At 36.6% G+C, this 18,993-nt stretch overlaps 1 protein-coding gene across 1 annotated transcript; it reads right to left on the bottom strand.

Annotated features, from left to right (window-relative positions):
• Positions 1-11,570: 11,570 nt before the first annotated feature.
• On the bottom strand, positions 11,571-12,206 carry LOC138889227 (uncharacterized). The gene is made up of 2 exons (XM_070172501.1): positions 12,056-12,206; positions 11,571-11,914 (listed from the first exon to the last, which is right to left on the bottom strand). Exons 1-2 carry the CDS (start codon positions 12,204-12,206, stop codon positions 11,571-11,573), a joined length of 495 nt encoding a protein of 164 aa, XP_070028602.1.
• Positions 12,207-18,993: the final 6,787 nt, after the last annotated feature.

Below are 18,993 nucleotides of genomic sequence, written 5' to 3' on the forward strand. Positions count from 1 at the left end.
AGTAACCTCTAAGAAACCCTAATAGACTCCTAGGATTTTAAGAGTCCTGTAGTATCTTTAATTTACGATTTGGCTTGATCCCTTAAAATTTCAATGTCTACAAATGCTCCCTACTTCAAGGTCTGTCAGGGTGTAGGCTGACCGAAACTTAAAGACGAGACTTGAAGTACTCGACCATCGCAACAAATAGTTTTGAAACTTGGAGTTTTCGATTTACAGGAGGAAGAGATGAAGGGCAGAACTATCCCACTGGGCGTGCCAGAATTTGTAGACAATAAATTGCGTCAAGAAAATAAAATCAAGACGGAAAAATATCGCAACAATCGTAGTATTTTATTTCGAATATTTGAGTGTTACAATCTCTATGGATCCTCGGATTCTACTTTTCAATAGCAAATAAATTCAGCCTTTGATCTTGATCTTGAATCTATATTTGTTTCCACGAACGATGATCTTGTTCTTGAGCTTGAGCTTGAGCTTGATTGCTTGAACTTGACCTTGATTCGTTCTTCGTTCTTGAGCTTGAACTTGATTTCTTGAACTTGAACTTGATTGCTTGAAGCTTGAAACTTGTAGAGAAATTTGCGGCGTTTGATCCACGAGTTCTCTCTTGCTTCTTGTTATAACTTCTGGTGTCTTTTCTGTGTTATGAAAACCCCTATTTATAGTTGTGGGAGGGAAGAGTTGTGATGAGAACAAACTCTTTCCGATCAATCAGATTGAAGTGTGACATGGCCGCATTTGATTGGCCAGAACATGTCACTTGCACACGTGGCGCGATTTCATTGGCCTTTTACTGTGACTTGGCATGCCTTGTCATTTTGACACGTGGCACAATCCTATTGGCTCTTCCATTTGACTTGGTGCGCCACGTCATTTGACACGTGGCAATGGGCCTCTAGGAAGATGCCATCTTGGGCCTAATGAAGTGGGCTCATCACTTTAGTCCAATTAAATGGGCTAGCCCAATGGATTAAGACTTATTTATTTAATCCATATATATTGAATTTATATAATTAATCTAATTATATTAGCCCATAATATTTATTTGGACCAATATATCTTAAATTTAAAATATAGTCAAAATTAATTTATGAATTTAATTTCATAAATTTTATACGCCTACACCTTGTTCTTAGGCTATCAAGATGATGTCCATATAAATTTAATATTGATCCACGTGAAAGAAGCATTTTACTTTATTGACAACTAAAGCATTAATTGTTTTATTAGTGCATCTGAATGGAAAAGTGAATCCCCCCCCCTAGAAATTGCAAATGCAAGAAAAGAAAGTCACTTGCAAATTTTTGAAATCAATAAGTCGTCATTTCATTTAAAATGAAATTTGACATACTACTTCCTCCTGTTATGAATAGTTTGTACATTGGATGCTACTTTGGATACTACATTGGATGCTACATTGGATGCTTATGTTGTGAATAACTTAAAGATTAAATTTCTTATTTTATGTCCATCATCTTTACTTTTTATACCTATAAAAGGTCATGTAATTGCAATGAAAAATTACACCAAAGTGAAAGAAGAAAACACTTCTCCATTCTCTCTATCTCTTCTTGTTTACATTTTACTGCATTGTTTTTATTTTATAACACGTTATCAGCCCGAAGCTCTAATTTTATTCTTAACTCCCGCTAAGATGAGCCATATTTTATTAAGGTATGTATCATTATAATCATTTTATTTATGGCAGTACATATCATATGCTCATTGTTTGCAGATTACTTGTGCGCTTGGGCATCTTAAATAGTTTAAGTACATTGCAGTGATAAAATAACTATTTTCTTCCGTGCTCAACTCTTAGAGGACCTCAAAGTCATCAAACTAGCTATGCACTAATGTCATACTTATAATATTCATGGACTCCCTAGATCAAAACATATCTTTAAGGCATTTTGAAGAACTGTGAGAAATAAATTGACAAGCAATAATTTTATAGTTTAATTACTTTATATTTATTGGAACATATAAATAATGTTAGTCACGTTCAGTTCTATTAACACATATATATCAATAATATAAAGTGAAATGAAACAAGTATGTAATTTCTACTTTATGGCAAGAATAAAATGAAATAGTAGATTGTTAACATGATATAGCTCTATTTTCATTTCTTTTACCTTAATCGTTTTGTTTTCATTAATTGTTTATTATTATAATTATTTCTCTAACTTATTCATCTTTTATGATAATTTTCACTATGTCAAATTTATCAAAACTTGAATTTGTGGCACTTGACATCACCGGGAGAAACTATTTATCATGGGTTCTTGATGCTGAAATTCACCTTGACGCTAAAGGTCTTGGAAATACTATTATACAAGGAAATGAAGCATCAAATCAGGATAAAGCGAAGGCCATGATTTTCCTTCGTCATCATCTACATGAAGGGTTAAAAACTGAATATTTAACCGTAAAAGATCCACTTGAATTATGGATTAATTTGAAGGATCGATATGACCACCTAAAACTTACGGTATTACCGAAAGCTCGGTATGAGTGGATACATTTAAGGTTGCAAGACTTTAAAACCGTAAGTGAGTATAATTCTGCTATCTTTAAAGTAAGTTCTCTATTAAAATTATGTGGAGACACTATCACAGATGAGGACTTATTGGAAAAAACATTTTCTTACTTTTCACGCTTCAAATGTGGTGCTACAACAACAATACCATGAAAAAGGTTTTAAGAAATATTCTGAGTTAATCACATGCCTACTTGTGGCTGAGCAGAATAATACTCTATTAATGAAAAATCATGAAGCCCGTCCCACTGGGTCAGCTCCATTTCCGGAAGTGAATGATGTAGCAACATATGATAAGTTAGAAAGAAAACAAAATAATTACCGTGGTCGTGGAGATGGTCGTAAACGTGGACGTGGCAGGAGGTGAAACAATTATCGTCATTATGGTGGAAATAAATTGGAGAACAATAAGAGTTCTCAAATTAATCATTCAAAATGTAAAGCTAGTATGTGTCACCGATGTGGTATGAGAGGTCATTGGGCACGCATTTGTCGTACGCCAGAACATTTTGTCAAACTTTATCAAGCCTCCCTCAAGAAAAAAGAAAATAATGTGGAGGCACACTTGACCTTTCAAAATAATGATGATGAAGCAGGTCCCTCAAATAAATATGATTCTAAGGCACATCTTGCATATAAAGATGATGATTTTGAAGGCCTAACAAATATTACTCATTTAGAAGTTGGGGACTTCTTTGAGGATATTGACTGAAGAACTAATCATCTTACTGGGGAATGAAGCTATAAAAGTTGTTATGTTTATGTTTGCAACTAGTTTATTTTTCTTGAGTGTATTTTCCTAATGCATCATGTGTTGCTAGTTTCTACATTTCTAATGTATTTCTTAATGTTTTTTTCCTGCTTGTCTTTCATATTTCTTATGATGTATTATTTGTCTTTTTTATGAAGAATATGAAAATTCCCCAGTCTTCAGTTGGACTCAAGATTAATAAAGATGATATATGTCTTCTGGATAGTGCTACAACACACACTATTTTAAAAGATAAGAGATATTTCTCTTATTTGGTAATGAAAGAAGCGAATGTTAATACAATATCCGGTAGTACAAGATTAATTGAAGGTTCTGGAAGAGCCAATTTATTACTACCAGGAGGAACAAATTTGGCTATTGATGAAGCACTATATTGTAGTAAATCTCAAAGAAACTTATTAAGTTTCAAAGATATTCGCCAAAATGGCTATCATATTGAGACTACAAATGATGAAAAGATTGAATATCTTTATATTACTACAATAATGTCCGGTAAGAAATATGTGCTTGAAATGTTACCTGCTCTTTCCTCCGGCTTATACTACACAAGTATTAGCAGGATTGAAACACATGCCGTAGTAAACGAGAAGTTTACTAATCAAGATAATTTTATTATTTGGCATGACCGGTTGGGCCATCCTGGTTCTAATATGATGCGTAAAATAATTGAGAATTCACATGGACATGCAATGAAGAATCAGAAAATTCTTCAATTTAAGGAATTCTCTTGTGCTGCGTGTTCTCAAGGAAAATTAATTATTAGACCATCAACTATTAAAGTTAGGATGGAATCCCCTGCATTTCTGGAACGTATACATGGTGCTATATGTGGTCCCATTCACCCTCCATATGGACCATTCAAATATTATATGGTTTTGGTAGATGCATATACAAAATGGTCACATATGTGCTTACTATCAACTTGCAATATGGCATTTGCGAGATTGTTGGCTCAAATAATAAAGCTAAGAGCACAATTTCCAGATTATGCAATTAAGACAATTCGTCTTGATAATGCCGGTGAGTTTACATCCCAAGCCTTTAATGATTATTGTATTTCAACTGGGATAACAATTGAGCATCCGGTTGCTCATGTTCATACACAAAATGGTCTAGCAGAATCATTGATCAAACGCCTCCAATTAATTGCTAGACCAATGCTTATGAGAACAAAACTTCCCATTTCAGTATGGGGTCATGCTATTTTGCACGCAGCAGCACTTGTGCGGATAAGGCCCACAAGTTATCATAAAGTCTCCCCATTGCAATTGGCTTTTGGTCAGGAGCCAAATATTTCCCATCTTAGGATCTTTGGTTGTGCGATATATGTTCCAATTGCTCCACCACAACGCACAAAGATGGGTCCTCAAAGAAGGTTGGGGATATATGTTGGATATGAATCTCCTTCTATTATAAAATATCTAGAGCCGATGACTGGAGATTTATTTACGGCAAAATTTTCTGATTGCCATTTTAATGAATCAGTATATCCAACATTAGGGGGAGAAAATAAGCAGCTGAAAAAGAAGATAGATTGGAATGCATTATCACTGTCTCATTTAGATCCTCGAACAAATCAATGTGAACAAGAGGTTCAAAAGATTATTCATTTACAAAATATTGCAAATCAATTGCCAGATGCATTCACTAACCTACCAAGGGTGACTAAGTCACATATTCCAGCTGCTAATGCTCCAATTCGAGTTGATATCCCGACAGAACAATTAATTAAAGCAAATGAGTCTAAGCCATGCTTGAAACGTGGTAGACCAATCGGTTCTAAAGATAAAAATCCTCGAAGAAGAAAAGGAGCAAGTGATCAAAGTGAACATAACACAGAGGTAGTGGCTCAAGAAGAGCCCCAAGACGTAACAAATGATAAGACCTTAGGGGAGGTCCAGGTACCTAAAAATAATAAAAATGAAGAGATATCAATAAGTTACGTCTCAACCGGGAAAAGATGGAACCGAAATAATATTGTTATCGATAACATTTTTGCTTATAATGTTGCTGTTGAAATAATGCAACAAGATGAGGATCTTGAACCAAAATCTGTCAATGAATGTAGACAGAGAAATGATTGGCCAAAATGGAAAGACGCTATCCAGGCAGAGTTAACTTCACTTGGAAAACGTGAAGTCTTCGGACCCATAGTTCGAACACCTGAAGGCATAAAGCCAGTAGGGTATAAATGGGTTTTTGTGCGAAAACGAAATGATAAAAATGAAGTCGTTAGATATAAAGCACGACTTGTGGCACAAGGGTTTTCCCAAAGGCCTGGAATTGATTATATGGAGACATATTCTCCTGTAGTGGATGCTATCACCTTCAGGTATCTCATAAATATGGCAGTGCAAGAAAAACTTGATATGCATCTAATGGATGTTGTTACAGCCTATTTGTATGGATCATTAGACAACGAAATTTTTATGAAAGTACCTGAGGGATTTAAAGTGCCAGAAGCATATAAAAATTTTCGAGAAACTTGTTCAATAAAGCTTCAGAAATCTTTATACGGATTGAAACAATCAGGACGTATGTGGTACAATCGCCTGAGTGAATACCTGTTGAAAGAAGGGTACAAGAATGATCCAATTTGTCCCTGTGTCTTTATAAAAAGGTCTGGATCTGAATTTGTTATAATCGCCGTGTATGTTGATGATTTAAATATCATTGGAACTCCTGGGGAGCTTCCAAAAACAGTAGACTGTTTGAAGAAAGAATTTGAAATGAAAGATCTTGGAAAGACAAAATTTTGTCTTGGTCTACAAATTGAGTATATGAAAGATGGAATATTTGTCCATCAATCAACATACACCGAAAAGATTTTAAAGCGATTCTATATGGATAAAGAACATCCATTGAGTACCCTGATGGTTGTGAGATCACTTGATATAAAGAAAGATCCATTCCGACCTCATGAAAATGATGAAGAGCTTCTTGATGCCGAAGTACTATATCTTAGTGCACTTGGGGCATTAATGTATCTTGCCAATAATTCCCGACCAGATATAGCTTTCTCAGTAAGCTTATTGGCAAGATTTAGTACTTCGCCAACACAAAGACACTGGAATGGTATTAAACATATATTCAGATACCTCCAAGGGACCATTGATATGGGTTTATTTTATTCAAATGAATCCAAGCCATCATTGATTGGTTATGCAGATGCAGGATATTTGTCTGATCCACACAAAGGTCGATCTCAGACAGGCTATTTATTTACAAGTGGAGGTACAACCATATCATGGCGTTCGACAAAACAAACTATGGTTGCTACTTCTTCAAATCATGCAGAGATAATAGCCATTCACGAAGCAAGTCGAGAATGCGTTTGGTTAAGATCTATAACTCAACACATTCAGCAAACATGTGGTCTTTCTTCGAAAGAGAATATTCCAACAATATTGTATGAAGACAATGCTGCATGCATAGCTCAATTGAAAGGAGGATATATCAAAGGAGATAGAACAAAACACATTTCACCGAAATTCTTTTTCACTCATGATCTTCAGAAGAATGGTGAAATAGATGTACAACAAGTTCGTTCAAGTGATAATTTGGCTGATCTGTTCACTAAGGCATTACCAACCTCAATATTTGAAAAGCTGATATATAAGATTGGAATGCGTCGTCTTCGAGACATTAAGTGATTTTTCATCAGGGGGAGTAACTACACGCTGCACTCTTTTCCTTAACCAAGGTTTTGTCCCACTGGGTTTTCCTAGTAAGGTTTTTAATGAGGCAGCAAGCAATGCATGTTATAAATAACTATGTACATCCCAATATTTTTTTTTTGTAAGTTTTTAATGAGGCACATTATCTTACATGGACATCCAAGAGGGAGTGTTATGAATAGTTTGTACATTGGATACTACATTGGATACTACATTGGATGCTACATTGGATGCCCATGTTGTGAATAACTTAAAGATTAAATTTCCTATTTTATGTCCATCATCTTTACTTTTTATGCCTATAAAAGGCCATGTAATTGCTATGAAAAATTACACCAAAGTGAAAGAAGAAAACACTTCTCCATTCTCTCTATCTCTTCTTGTTTACATTTTACTGCATTGCTTTTATTTTATAACACTTCTGAAGTAATAGCAAGTAAAGCTATTACTCTTTTCCTTACTTTAATGGAATGAGTCATTTTGAGCTATCCGTAAATACTTCAAGTCTAGTCTTTAACAAGTCTTGAAGTAGGGGGTATTTATAGGCATATAAAATTTATGGAATTAAATTCATAAATTAATTTGGACTATATTTTAAATTTAAAATATATTGGTCAAAATAAATATTATGGGCTAATATAATTGGGTTAATTATATAAATCCAATATATATGAATTAAATAAGTAAGTCTTAATACATTGGACTAGCCCATTTAATTGAACTAAAGTGATGAGCCCACTTCATTAGGCTCAAGATGGCATCTTCCTAGAGGCCCAGTGCCACGTGTCAAATGACGTGGCACACCAAGTCAAACGAAAGAGCCAATAGGATTGTGCCACGTGTCAAAATGACAAGGCATGCCAAGTCACAGTAAAAACCCAATGAAATCGTGTCACGTGTGCAAGTGACATATTCTGGCCAATCAAATGCAGCCATGTCACACTTCAATCTGATTAGTCGGAAAGAGTTTATTCTCATCACAAATATTTCCTCCCACAACTATAAATAGGGGTCTTCATAACTCAGAAAAGACACCAGAAGTTATAACAATAAGCAAGAGAGAGCTCGTGGATCAAACGCTGCAAATTTCTCTACAAGTTTCAAGATTCAAGCAATCAAGTTCAAGATCAAGAACGAAGAACGAATCAAGGTCAAGTTCAAGCAATCAAGCTCAAGCTCAAGAACAAGATCATCGTTCGTGGAAACAAATATTGATTCAAGATCAAGCTAAAAGGCCCTTGAATTTATTTACTATTGAAAAGTAGAATCAGAGGATCCATAGAGATTGTAACACTCAAATATTCGAAATAAAATACTACAATTGTTGCGATATTTTTTCGTCTTGATTTTATTTTCTTGACGCAATTTATTGTCTACACAAGATCTTTCGAGATGTAGTCCAACTTGTCCACCTATGGGTGTGCATTTAAATCGGTTTATCGATAAATCGAATCGATTATTTGTTATCTGTTTATCGATTTATCAATTTCGATTTCGATTTCGAAATTTTCCTTATCGAGTTATCGATTTCAATTTCGATTTTGTCCTCTTCGGTTATCGGTTTATCGATAAACCGATAATATATACTAAAAAAAAAATTCACCCTTATTCTATAATAACCTTTCCTTTACCCTAAGTCTCTAACCCTATTATTTCATCTACCACATTTAAGGAATGATCATATTTAAAGCTCAAAGGAATGAAGTTCAAATTTAATGGAAAATAGAATTAGCCGTGATGATGTATTTTTTTATATACCGTTGGGGTGTTGGTGACATACATTTGATCCCTTACTTTAGTTTCGTTGCATGTGCTTGTTGACATAATTTTTATGTTATAGACGGTGTTCGTCTTATTTTAGCTTCTTTTTGTCCATATTAGTTAGGTGTGTTTATAGCGATATACTTTCCGTGGAATCCCGCAAATTTTTTTATTGGTGTAATCGATAACCAAATCGATAAGCCCCAGAAATCAATAAATCGAAATCAAAAAAATCGAAACCTTATTGAAACGATAACGATAAGCATATGTACAAATCGATAATCGATAAGTAATTATCGATAAGGTTCAAAATCGAATCGGTAAATCGAATGCACACTCCTATGTCCACGTAAATAAGTTGCAATCATCCAAGGAATTGGATTTGTCTTACATGCCAATACTAATACACCCACTAAGTTATTTTCCTTATTTCAGTATAACTCAAGAGTCCTTTTCCAAATCTGCTCGTAAGCAGTAGATACTCACCGTCTCGTAGCAATCCTTTCCGCTCTAGAGAATAACTCTTATAATTTGAATCCTTTTTGGAGTCTGATTAGAGCAGCTATCCCACATCGACACTTTCACGTTTCAGCAGCCGTCTTTGACATCTATATAAACGCATGTGCTCCTAATTGTTAAGTATCAATTCACAGTTTTTGCAAGCCACTTGAGTCTAGTTGGACTCGGAAGCATCAACATGAAGGTAATTTCCTTTTCTTTTCTTGTGCTTTTCTTCCTTTATTGTCTTTTTTCTTTTTTTTTTTATAGGTCAAGCGAGAAAGATATGCTTTTGTTCAACAAGATGATCCACGCATGAAGAAGGCGGTCTTAGGGTGTGAGGGGATGGGTACTCATCCCTGCCCGACTATCGAAGAGATTACTCTCAATGTGGCTCGACTATCGGAGAGGTTACTCTCAAAATGACCCAACTATCGGAGAGATTACTCTCAATGTGGCCTGACTATCGGAGAGATTACTCTCAAAATGACCCAACTATCGGAGAGATTACTCTCAAAATGACCCGACTATCCGAGAGATTACTCTCAAAACGACCCAACTATCGGAGAGATTACTCTCAAAATGACCCGACTATTGAAGAGATTACTCTTAAATCGACCCGACTATCGGAGAGATTACTCTCAAAATGACCCGACTATCGAAGAGGCCAACTTAAGGTGCAAAGAGACTTATTTGTTCACCTTAAGATTGAAAATTATAGTTCCTTTTAAGGATAAACCTACAAAGAGGCCAACCTAAGGTGCAAAGGGACTTATATGTCCACCTTAAGATTTGACTGTTATAGTTCCTATTAAGGACAAACCCACGAAGAGGCCAACTTAAGGTGCAAAGGGACTTATATGTACACCTTCAACTCGAAGACTTCATGGACTTGATGACGTCTACTTGAACACTTGGAATACTTTGAAGATTGGGCGGACTTTGCAGACTTCAACCTGAAGACCGACAAACTTGAAGATTCGGCAGACTTTGATGTTTTAACCTGAAAAATTTGAGGGCTCAAATATTTCCAGTTGAAGACCGATGAGTTTGAAGACTTCAACTTGAAGAGCGACATACTTGAAGATTTGGAGTGCTTATATAATTCAACTTGAAGACCGGCGAATTTGCAGACTTCAACTTGAAGGATGGTGGACTTTGTAAAATTTAACTTGAAGGATGTCTTAAGGACTTAGTCAATTACAAGTTGAAATCGCAAATCGAATTCCAGATTTGCGCAGTCTTACCAAATAATTTATATCTTGGTGTAGGAAAGTCGAAATGACGAACCGTTTGATTTATTGAACACTAGACTTCAAGATCTAGAACATATCTAAAATTTTCAATCAAAAAATTTCAGAATCATCCCTAATAATATTTTGAAATCAACTTTATATTGCACCACGCTATCAATTCCAGATTTGCGCGGTCTCACCAAAAAAATCATATCTCTGTGTAGGAACTTCAAAATTATGAACCGTTTGATTTCATGAAAATTAGACTTAAATATCTAGAACATATCCAAAATTCTCAACCAAACAACTTCGGAATCATCCCAAATAATATTTTGAAATCAACTTTATACTGCACCATGATGTCAATTCAAGATTGCGCGACTTCACCAAAACTTTTGTATCTTGGTATGGAAGCCTCGAGATCGGAAGATGTCTTACTTGCCATCAATCGAAATTTAAGAGCTATATCTCACAAATATCTTGGGTTCAAGTCTTACTGAATTTGAAACATTTTGCCAAGCAATCTTTTCCTTATACTTGTGTTTCCTTTTGACGCCTCTCTTCTCTTTCTTTTTTTTAAGGCAGAGGGCGGACTTGAAGACCAACAAACTTGAAGGTTTGGCGAACCTGAAGACATAGAGAATCCCTGAACTTCAATGTAAATACTTGACATCCTCCTAAAATCGGCCCATTGAAAAAATATCAATTTACCATGGAGGGTTGCCCCCTTTAAATCAAATGAGATCAAAGTTCAACAGGAGGATGGCATTTCAGCTTGATCTTACATTCCTTCATACTTCATTTGAACAACAATTGGGGCAATATATATCTTTTGAACTTATGCGACTGAACTTAGAATGAAACTCTAAGCTACCTACGTACCTCGGTGAAGAGGATCAAGTCATACCGTAGTTCAGACTGGGTGATTTTTTTTTATATGTCCTAACTTTTACCTAGGCCGCCTTTTTCGAAGTTTTCAACCTAGCGGACTTTTTTTTGTAGGGACCGTACACAGTTTAGATTCATGTGGGCCAGGAGTGTAGCAACATGCAGTTTAGGCTCAGGCGTCAAGGAGCGTGGCAACTTCAAGGATAATACTTCTTTAAAAACTTGCCCATTATAGGGTCGATTCTCATGTCATCTGCATCAACCAACTTGTAAGCCCCACTTGAGTAAGCTTCTTGTACGACATGTGGCCCATACCATTTTAAAGTGAACTTCCCTACAGGTTTATGAGAAGTAATTATAGGTCTTCGTATATCAAGGACTTGATCTCCTACTTGAAAGGATCTCGGGCGAACTCTTTTATTGAAGGCGCGAGACAATCGAGCTTGATAACATTCAAGACTCTGTTGAGCTCCCAACCTCTTCTCATCAAGAGCCTCCAACTCTGTTAATCGAAGTCGAGTATTTTCTTCATCAGTGATCCCTTATTGAATAGCCAGTCGTAATGAAGGTATTTAACGCTCAAGTGGCAAGACGACTTCGACTCCATAAACCAGTGAATAAGGAATCACTTGTGTTGGCGTGCGGTGAGTCATCCTATATGCCCATAAAGCTTCTTCCATACGGTCATTCCAATCTTGTTGGGATTTGGAGACGACTTTCTTTAGCAAGTTGCATAGAGTTTTGTTGAATGCCTCAGCTAGACCATTGGCGGCAACATTGTACATCAAAGAGTTACGTTGCTTGAAGCCAAAGAGATCACAAATCTTGTTCATCAACCTATTATCGAATGGATTTCCATTATCCGTTATTATGTAGTGAGGAATGCCAAAGCGATAAATAATGTTTACTCGGATGAAATTTGCAATATTTTCCTTCTTTACTTCCTTAAGAGCAACATCTTCAGCCCATTTTGAGAAGTAGTCGGTTGCAGCCAGGATGTATAGGTGCCCACCAAAGGACTTTGCAGTGGTCCAACAACATTCAATCCCCAAACGTCAAATGTCCAGGATGCCACAGTCGGGTGCAACACTTCAGGAGGTTGGTGAATAAAATTCGCATGGAATTGACAAGCCTTACATCTTCAATAGTAGTCCAAGTAATCTTTTGTCATCGTTGGCTCATAATATCCCATCCTTTTTATATGAAAGTAGAGCTTTGGATCCAGACTGGTGTGACTCACATACCCTAGAATGCGTTTCTTGCAAAGCTTAGAGTTCTTCATCTTCCCCTAAGCATCGCAAGAGTACTCACTCGAATGATCTTTTGTATAGGGTGTCTTTGTAGTAAAGGAAGCGAGGTGCACGATGATGGATTTAAGTTCTTCTCCGTGGATTTTTTGGAAGTATCCCATAGCACAAGTAGTCGATAATGGGTCGTCTCCATTCTTCTTTCTCAACTTCAGAAACAACGACAAAATGCTTGAGTTCATTTTCTTCACCTTCAGCCTCATTTGGCGATGGTACTACCCATTTTTGGCTGACATTAACCTGCGCTTGATCAGGCATGGCTAATGACAAAGCTAGGGCGGCTAAAGCATCAGCCTTCTTATTTTCTTTCCTTGGCACATGCTGAATAGTCAGATCACCGAGCCACCCCATTAACTTTTTAGCGTAACCATGATATGGGCGTAGTTCAAGCTTCTTAACCTCGTAACTACCTAAAAGCTGATTGATCACTAACTGGGAGTCACCAAAGACTTGCAATTACAATTGCTTCATATCAACGGCCATTTCAAGCCCAAGTATTAATGCTTGATACTCAGCAACATTGTTGGAACAGAGTTGTGTCAAGGTGAAGGAGTAGGGCAAGACTTTACCTTGGGAAATGACAAATACTACGCTAGCACTAGCTCCTCCACGATGTGCAGCACCATCAAAGTACATCTTCCTTCCATAGAGGTTGAACTTCATTGACCATTGCATCCTCATCAGGTAGTTTGTCAGTTAGCTCACAGTCATCAGGTATCGGATGATCTGTCAAGAAGTCTGCCAATGCTTGTCCTTTTACAGCCTTCTGAGGGATGTACAAAATCTCGATTTGTTGAAATTGGAGGTACCATCTCGCTAGTTGATCACTAAGAACAGGTTTTGACATCATGAACTTTATGGGATTTTCCTTAGAAATAAGACGAACAACATGAGCTTGAAAGTAGTGCTTCAACTTTTAAATTGAGAAGACTAGCGCCAAACACAACTTTTCAATTGGCAAATAATTCAGCTCGTTCGGTGTCATCATCCTCTTTAAGTAGTAAAGAGAGTTTTCTTTCCCTTCACTATTTTCTTGGGCCAACAGTGCTCCAACGGACCTTTCTTGTGCCGCAATGTATAGTATCAATGGCTTTCCAGGTATAGGGGCTGCTAAAACTAGAGGCTTCATCAAGTAGGATTTAATGCTCTCAAAGGCATTACTGCATACTTGGTCCCACTTGAAAGGGACACCTTTCTTCATAAGGCGACTGAATGGTTGATACCTCCCAGCTAGGTTCGAGATGAATCTCCTAAGGTACGCTAATTTTCTTTGCAGACTTTTCAATTCATGGATATCCTGAGGCTCAGGCATTTTCAAAATGGCGTCCACTTTGGCTTGATCAATTTCGATCCCTCAATGTCGGACAATGAAACAAAGGAACTTTTCAGAAGTAACTCCAAAGGCACATTTCAATGGATTCATCCTAAGTTGGTACCTCCAGAGCAATTCAAATACCATCCTCAAGTCCTTCAAGTGGTCGCCTTTCTCTCTTGATTTTACCACTAAGTCGTCAACATAGCATTCAACATTCTTGTGGAGAAGGTCATTAAAGATATTCTGCATAGCTCTTTGGTAAGTAGTGTAGACATGTGATTTTTGACCCTCCCCAAGATTTTTTATATTTTAGCATGTAAATATTTAGTTTAGACCTAATATAGTTATTTCAACTAATTTTGATTCTTTTATTTTATTTCGTCACAAAATGAAAATTACAAAAAAAAAATATTTTATTTTTGTGTACCTTTCATAAAATTAAAAAAATACAAAAATAATACCTTATTTTTATCTTTATATAATCTTGAAAATACAAAAAAAATAGTTTCAATTTTTATATTTAGTTTTATTTTAGTAGTTTATTTTATTAATTAAGATGTGATTTTTATATTTTTATGAGTATATTACATTGTTTTAGTCTTCCAACCATATTTAAGCCCAACAAGACAAAGGCTCATTCTTCCCAACCCATTAGCCCACTTAAGTGCAAGATTTAATCTTAGACATCTATTTCCTTCTAATCCAATGGTCATCATCCCTTCTCACCTTCATATAAAATACCCAATTATAGAAACCCCACCCTAATTTTTCAATTCCTAAAAAGCTAAGAACGGACACATACCATCAAAAATGATCGGCGGCACCACACAATTAGAATTGAAATCTTTGTTTGGTATCTCTCTTCGTTAAACATGTTCTCACCTCAAAATCTAAATTACTTCTAAAGATTTTAATCATCCGAAGTCCATATATACAAAGCAGTGACGCCTACTTTCTACTCCAAGGATTATCTTTGAAAGGAAAAGATAATATTTTGAGAAAATCTCACCCTTGAGATCCTTAGGCATTGTTGGGAGGAGGTTAGCTCGTTAGTTTCCATTCAAGGCTTGGTTTGAAGCTGGTCAGTAGAGGTCGATTTAGAGGTTGAGTTGGGGGCGAGTCCACCAAAGTCCGTACGAGATTTTCGGTCTGGGTTCGTGTTTGAGATTTCTGTCCATTTGAGTTCCGATTGTAACTGTGTTATGTTCTTGTCCGTGTAATTGTTAGCTGTCTTCATCAATTGAAAATTTCCGTTTTCAGGTTCAACTCTTTCCCTCTTACTTTATCTAATGGTGTTGATTTCTCATTTTAGGATATTTAAATACTAGTAATGAATTATAATGTTGGTTCTCATTCGTGAATTGTTCTGTACTGCTAAGTTTCTTCCATGCTTTTGATTTAACGTGTGAATTCAAATTTTTTGTGGAATTTTTCACTTGAAAAATGCCTGGGTTTAGTGTCACCTAATAGTAAACTATTTAAATAATATGCTAGGCAGAATCTTTGAAAAGAGAACGTTTAGATTGATCTCACCAATTTGCCTATGTTTATCGTTGTTTACATACTTTTGTTGAATAACGTGGGTTATAGGAATAAAGAGGCTAATATGGGCGTGAATTATATTTTCTTTTATTTAGTTCCCTTTTATTCACTTTACTTTATTATATTATACATTGTAGTTTGCTTTAGTCGAAATTTAATATATTATCGTTGTTGCGTATACGTTCGCGTGACGTAACTACGATCTTAAAAACAAAATCAGAGTATGCATTCGCGCAACTTCGACTAAACTTTTTTTTAATATTAATAAAGCATTATTAGTTGTGGACGCATAATCGTGAAATGATTTTTGATGCGCCAAATAAATGGGTACACGTACACGTGACCCGTTTCAAGATAATTTCCTAATTAAAAAAAGTAAATGCACATAGGTTCTAAAATCAATAATCAAACAATTTGTTTAAGCGAAGTATGATCAAAGCGACCGTGCTAGAACCACGCAACTCGGAATGCCTAACACCTTTTTCCAGGTTAACATAATTCCTTACCCAAATTTCTGTGTTCGCAGACCGTAAATAAGAGCCAATTTCCTCGATTCGGGATTTTAAACCAGTAACTTGGGACACCATAAATTATCCCAAGTGGTGACTATGAATCTAATAAATAATCTCGTTTCGATTGTCACTTAAATTGGAAAAAACTCCCCTTATACCCTTTTGGGGGTAGTAAAAAGGAGGTGTGACAAGTAGCACTAGTGTTCTTCAAGCCAAAAGGCATTGCTTTGTAGCAATAAATACCCTTAGGGGTACGGAATGCAGTAAGATCTTCATCTTTTGGCGCCATGCAAATTTGATTATAGACTGATGAACCGTCTATAAATGACATTGCCTCATACCCAGTAGTAGCATCGATCATCAGTTCTGGAATGGGAAGCGGGAACTCATTTTTCGGACACACATTGTTAAGATCTCTAAAGTCAACGCACACTCGAATCTGGACATTTTTCTTCCTTACAGGGACAATACTTGAAACCCATGTTGGGTATTTAACTTCATGAATAAATCCAGCTTCGATGAATTTATTAACTTCAGTTTCAATCAAGGGAACCAAGTCCGGCCTAAAACACCTTTGAGCTTGTTTAACAGGGCGAGCACCATTTTTGACTGCAAGGTGATGGACTGCTACTTTCGGGTCCAAGCCAGGCATCTCTTTGTAACTCCAAGAGAAAACATCCCTGAACTCCTTGAGTAACTCAATATAAGTGCTCCCTTCATCAGCTTCTAGTAAAGCACTTCGGTAGGTGGGTCTTGGCTCTTCATCGGTGCCAAGGTTGACTTCTTTTAAGGCATCAACTGTCAACTTCACTCCTTCCTTAAATTCAGGTGGAGCATCTTTCACATCTTCATCTTCTTGAGGGTTCACATTGTTGAAGGATATGCGATAACACGATGAAACATGCTCCAATTCTGCATTATCTTCCATCGAAGACGGAACACCATTCTCACCTTGTACAGTGATATGATACGAAGAACCTATACTTTCTTCATCTTCGTCACGTTCCTTAGTGTAGACCACAATATATAGCTTTACCTTTAGTACTTCTTTACATGAAACCATAAGTTTTGTTTGTCGCCTTATTCTTGAAAGAACCAAACCTTGGAAATCATTAGAGATCTTCTGGATTTTGGGTGGAGCCAGTGTTCTTATGCTTTGAAAATTTCTCTGGAACTTGTTCCCCTTCTTTAATGGACCCAATCTTTCAAATACGGAAGTTCTCACAGTTGATTTTCCAAGGTAGCCAAAGACAGAAGGCCTATTAGAAGCGGTATATTCATCTTCTACAGTGATGTAATTGCTACTCACCCTTCTTATTGAGATGCGCACTAGTAACAATTGCTTGTATCCCAAACCGTCACGTGGTTGTCTCATTATAGCTTCTGATGGTAGCTTTCCTAAATTTGATGGCTCATTAGGATTGTATCCAGCTTTTGCAAATGGCCTGTAAGCATTAGGATCAAAACCTTCATTTATTCGCTTTGTAGGGAGTTCCACATTCTGCAAACGATTTTGGGCCACAAACCCTGCAAGCGGCATTGAGGACGACTTTACTACCACAATTCGTTTGATCGAAAGAGTTAACTCCTTTAGTATGTTAGCTTAGAGATTAGATGATTCACTTTCATCTTTATTCCTTTTAGGGACATATTGGAGCGCACAACTTACTTTCTTGCCATAAGATGCAATACTACCTTTATGAGATTTATTCACGTTGGTGTGTACCTCATGAGTAACAGCTTTGGCTTTACCAATAGTCACCTCAGCTCTTTTAGTTATGGGCTCGTCATTCTTGCTTTTCATACCACCATCAACTTTTATCTCTTTCACAATGTGGTTCTTCAAATAGAACTTTGCATCAACGAATATGACTCAGTCTCAGTAAATGGCTTATCATCAACAACTATCTTCTTCTAAAACTTCACTCTCATAGTATTTCAAAAATTGATGGTAGGTAGATGGAATCACTTTGTTCTCATGTATCCAAGGCCTTCCAAATGTTGTATTAAGTCTTTGCATCAATCACATGTAGCCATGCACTTGATTTCATATCTTTAATGGTGATTTCCAGCCTGATCACGCCTGTGGCTCTTTGCCCCCCTTGGTTGAATCCTTAGATCATCACACGACTTTCTGAGAGTTTGTTCATAGGAATACCAAGTTCTTTCACAGTGCGAATTAGTAAATGTTCACTGAGGATCCTCCATCAACTAAAATTCGATTTACCTTTTCATCACGTATATAGCCAATCAGGTACAATGGGTGGTTCTGAAAAATGTCAACTAGCAGAAGATCATCATTTATGAACGTGACCTTTTCCTCACAAGCATTAACTTCCTGAGGAGTGGACTTAATGAGATTTTCCAAAGATGGTGCCAACAGTAGGACATCATTCTTTTCTTCCCCTTTATCGGCATTGCAACAAAAAGCCTCAATACCCTCATGGAAAATCTTCGTGCGGAACCAACTTGGTAAGAACTCCTCCAATGTCACTGGATGTCGTGGCTTTTGAGGATGGTGCACCTCCACTTTTGCTTTCCTCAAATATTTAACTGGATTCCATCTTTTTGGTCTTTTCACCATCATTTTCCTTGTTGGTTGTTCTATTGATTCTTTTCGTGGGCTCCTTTTGTGGTGCCTACGACGAGTCACCAATGTCCAACCTTCATCATCATCATCAGGTTGATTGACTTCGGCTTTGTTGCTCTCCAGTAATTCTTTATCTTTACTTTCTTTAAAACCACATAATTCATCCGAACTGAATGAGCCAAAGTGATAGAGACTTGGTTTGCGCTTGCTTTCTTATCTTCAAGCACGATCTTCTTTTTGCGAGCCAAATCCATGACTTTGTCCTTGAAGACAAAGCACTTGTCTAGAGGGTGGCCTACAAGTCGGTGATATTTGCAGTAATTTTGGTCATTTGTTTTCCCAGCTTCATTTTGT

Source organism: Nicotiana sylvestris, chromosome 4 (assembly GCF_000393655.2).
Source record: "Nicotiana sylvestris chromosome 4, ASM39365v2, whole genome shotgun sequence".
Classification (NCBI taxonomy): Eukaryota; Viridiplantae; Streptophyta; class Magnoliopsida; order Solanales; family Solanaceae; genus Nicotiana; species Nicotiana sylvestris.

Bases quoted from the DNA above. Each gene is read 5' to 3' on its own strand.
- LOC138889227 (XM_070172501.1), bottom strand. From the start codon at position 12,206: ATGAACAAGATTTGTGATCTCTTTGGCTTCAAGCAACGTAACTCTTTG. The intron at 11,915-12,055 runs GTATGGAAGAAG...CTATTCAATAAG, and splicing joins CCAACAAGATTGGAATGACC to GGATCACTGATGAAGAAAAT.